Source organism: Pteropus vampyrus, unplaced genomic scaffold, assembly GCF_000151845.1.
Source record: "Pteropus vampyrus isolate Shadow unplaced genomic scaffold, Pvam_2.0 Scaffold132, whole genome shotgun sequence".
In the NCBI taxonomy this organism is placed as follows: domain Eukaryota; kingdom Metazoa; phylum Chordata; class Mammalia; order Chiroptera; family Pteropodidae; genus Pteropus; species Pteropus vampyrus.
Genome location: NW_011888913.1, coordinates 2,270,970 through 2,274,024, shown reverse-complemented (window position 1 = coordinate 2,274,024; position 3,055 = coordinate 2,270,970). Strand labels below are relative to the sequence as shown.

At 43.9% G+C, this 3,055-nt stretch overlaps 1 protein-coding gene across 3 annotated transcripts in view; it reads right to left on the bottom strand.

The window, feature by feature from the left end:
- The window catches only part of ZNF407 (zinc finger protein 407), a 370,323-nt gene that overhangs the window by 160,689 nt on the left and 206,579 nt on the right, over positions 1 to 3,055 (bottom strand). For all 3 annotated transcript variants that reach the window (XM_011367337.2, XM_011367335.2, XM_011367336.2), the window contains exon 4: positions 1,517 to 1,683. In XM_011367337.2, coding sequence (XP_011365639.1) covers positions 1,517 to 1,683 — 167 coding nt within the window. The remainder of the gene's footprint in view (positions 1 to 1,516; positions 1,684 to 3,055) is intronic.

Here is a 3,055-nt window from a genome sequence, read left to right as displayed (position 1 = left end):
TTTTTTTTTTTTTTTTTGAGCAGGTAGCAGGGTTAGGGTCGGATAGTGGGCAACAGAGTATTTTTCGAAAAAAAAAAATTTAAGAAAAAACTAAAGGTAATATTTCACTCCACATAAACGGGGTTCATTTAACATGCCATATTTATACGATAGCAGAGATATAATAGGAGACTTTTCTTAACAACTTGAATTAGTTTCAAGTGTGCCATTTTGCATTCAAATGTAGAAAGACACGGAAACCAATCCTTTATTTTCTATTAGAAAACAGCCCCTGTCCCCTATCTCTCATTATGGTGCAGACTACAAGACCTAACAACAAAAATCCATATTATTGATCCAGCCAAGTCTCCACAATTATTCTTTAGAAGGAAACGCCGACGATAAATTACATCTGCACTGGCTTTTCATCTGCTGTTCGATATAAGTGATCTCTCAGGGCAGGCGGGAGACCTTAAATCGTCAACGCCCTTGTCAAGGAAGCTAAGGAGGCCTGGGCTTCCCACAAACTGCTCCAGGAGAACTTTAACCTATAATTTCTAACAATAATACAGGATTCTTGGCAATCAGAGCAACATTTGGGAATGCTGATTAAAATTTATTTTTTTCCCTGAAACAAAATACTTTCTGAGAGGTGTAAAGAGAAAGACCACAAGAATACCAAACAGCTCAGTCACCCAGCCCTCGAGAGATGAGGACAGCGCCCCACTCTGCACCGCGAGGAGCTTAGGGGCCACTGTCCTGAGATAATGAAACACACCGTAAACGGCGCCTACGACACTGCGGCACACTAAGCAGCGCGTGTTCACGAAGGTTCTGACCGAGACTTCTGTGTGCTGCTTTCCTGTCCACTGGTTTAAATTCCACGCGGTCTTTTAAATGTTTTGAGGCAATGTAAATGAATTTGTACTTTCTGAATATATATAATTATCTAAGAAATTTACAGTGGCTGAATTCAGATGAGCCTCTTTGCATTAATTATCAATAACCACTGGATCTGATAGCATTCTCAAGAGAAATATTAACTTGATTAAAGATTTTTTAAAAGGTACATAGAACCAAGATTCAATAATGTTCAAAAATACTACAGCGCTGCGTGTGTCGGTAACGAGGTACAAACGCTCTGTGAAAACTGCATCTCCATCGAGGTCACACCTAAAAAGGTACATGTAAACACACACGCACATGCACACACACACGCACACACACGTACACACACACACACGTGGCACACACACGCACAGCACACGTGCAACATAAATGGGCCTCTAAACATGGAGTTTGTTATTTAAACACATGCACGTGCAACATCACACCCCACACACACGTTACAATGTCACTTTAAAATGACCCTATCGCTGACACCCGGTGAAGAGATGCCATCCTTTCAAAGTGTAAGTACCACAGTCCTCAACTCTTCCAACGGGGGACCGTTCCTACTGACCACCGCCGAGCTCACCGCGGCACGGGGCCACCGGCCCGGCCTGGCGGGACACGGGACGGGGGCGGGGCTGCGCACCTGTGTGTGTCCGGTAGTGGTCTTTCATGGCGGAGGCCGTGAGGAAGGCGTAGTGGCACGTGGGCCAGGTGCACCTGAACGGCTTCTCCCCCGTGTGGAGTTTCATGTGGTTGTTCAGGGCCCACTTCTCTGTGAAACTTCTGTCACACAGGTGGCAGGTGAACTTCCTGCGTGGAGGAGAGAGAGCAGGAGGTGAGTGGCGCCCACACGGCCCCCAGGGCCCCGCGTCCCCCCCGAAGCGTGGCGGACGCCCGGCCGGGCGAGGAGCACCGCCAGCCGGCTCTGTCACGTCTGTATAACCAGGCATTGATTTTTCTGTCCAGGCCTGGCACTTCAGCCATTTATTCTCTGCTTTGCGGTTGGGCCCAACGGGTTTGAAAAATTCTGTTACAGTCCAGTCACCCCTGAGGCAAATGTGAGAATAGATTTCACCTGTACAGGCCTACACCACTTATCCAGGGCACAGGCTGTCAGAGCAAAGGCTAAATGAAAAGCCATCCATACTAAAGTGCCGAGACAGGCCTGCTCCCCGCCGGGCAGGGCCACCGGCTGAGGCTGCCTGGCTCCTGCGACACCCCCGCCCCCACCGCAGAGCTCCCGGAGGGAGCCACTTCCCACGGCGTTCCCCGACACGCGGACGTCTGCTTTGATGAGAATAAAAATCAGATACAACCATAACTTTTTTGATAAAATAAGTCTTTGAGGAAAAGAAACCTCCATTGTTTCCTGTATGGAAAAATCTCTGAAGACAGTAAGGCCATACTCCCCCCCGACAATATTTCAGCCCCACGGTTCACAGGCAGTTAGTCTTAATAATCAAGGCGATATGAACCCCAAACAAAAAACTTCAATATCTCTTCGGGTTAATCTTCTGTCCCGTTTCACGTGCATTCAGGAAACTCACTGCTAACATGTACTTTTTATTTCTAATACAATTTAGTTTAAAGCCATCCCTGTACCTAACAGTGTCCAGCTAATTAATTCAGGATAATGAACAGTCAAATAAAAGCAAATTAAAGCCCAATATTCAAAATTAAAATACTTTAATACGTTGATAAGCACCACACCACAAAGAGAAACTCCAGCAGCTGGATTTGACTATCGTAAATCGGCCTATACCTTTAGCAAGTTAACGCAATTAAAAATAAGATTACCATACCTGTTGTAAATTATGATGTAAATAAGGAGATGTGAAAAGACTGTATTCTTTCCATAAAGGCTTTAACTATGATTTTACAAATTTCCTTGGTCTCATAGGGTAGAAAAAGAAGCCCACGCTCCAAATAATTAGCTTTCTCATTTTGAGGCAAATGCGCATTACTTTAACAAATAAATCATTCAGTTTCATAAATTCTTATAAATCAAATTCTGAAATTACCTTTTATAAAAATCCCCCTTCATCTGTTATGTGTAGATATATCTTTATAACCTATCTTAAATGCAACAGAAATAAAAATTGCTAAATATTTCAGAAATGTCATATAAAATACTTTAAGGGCTTCATTAATATTAAAATTGTCAATTAATATACCCATATAA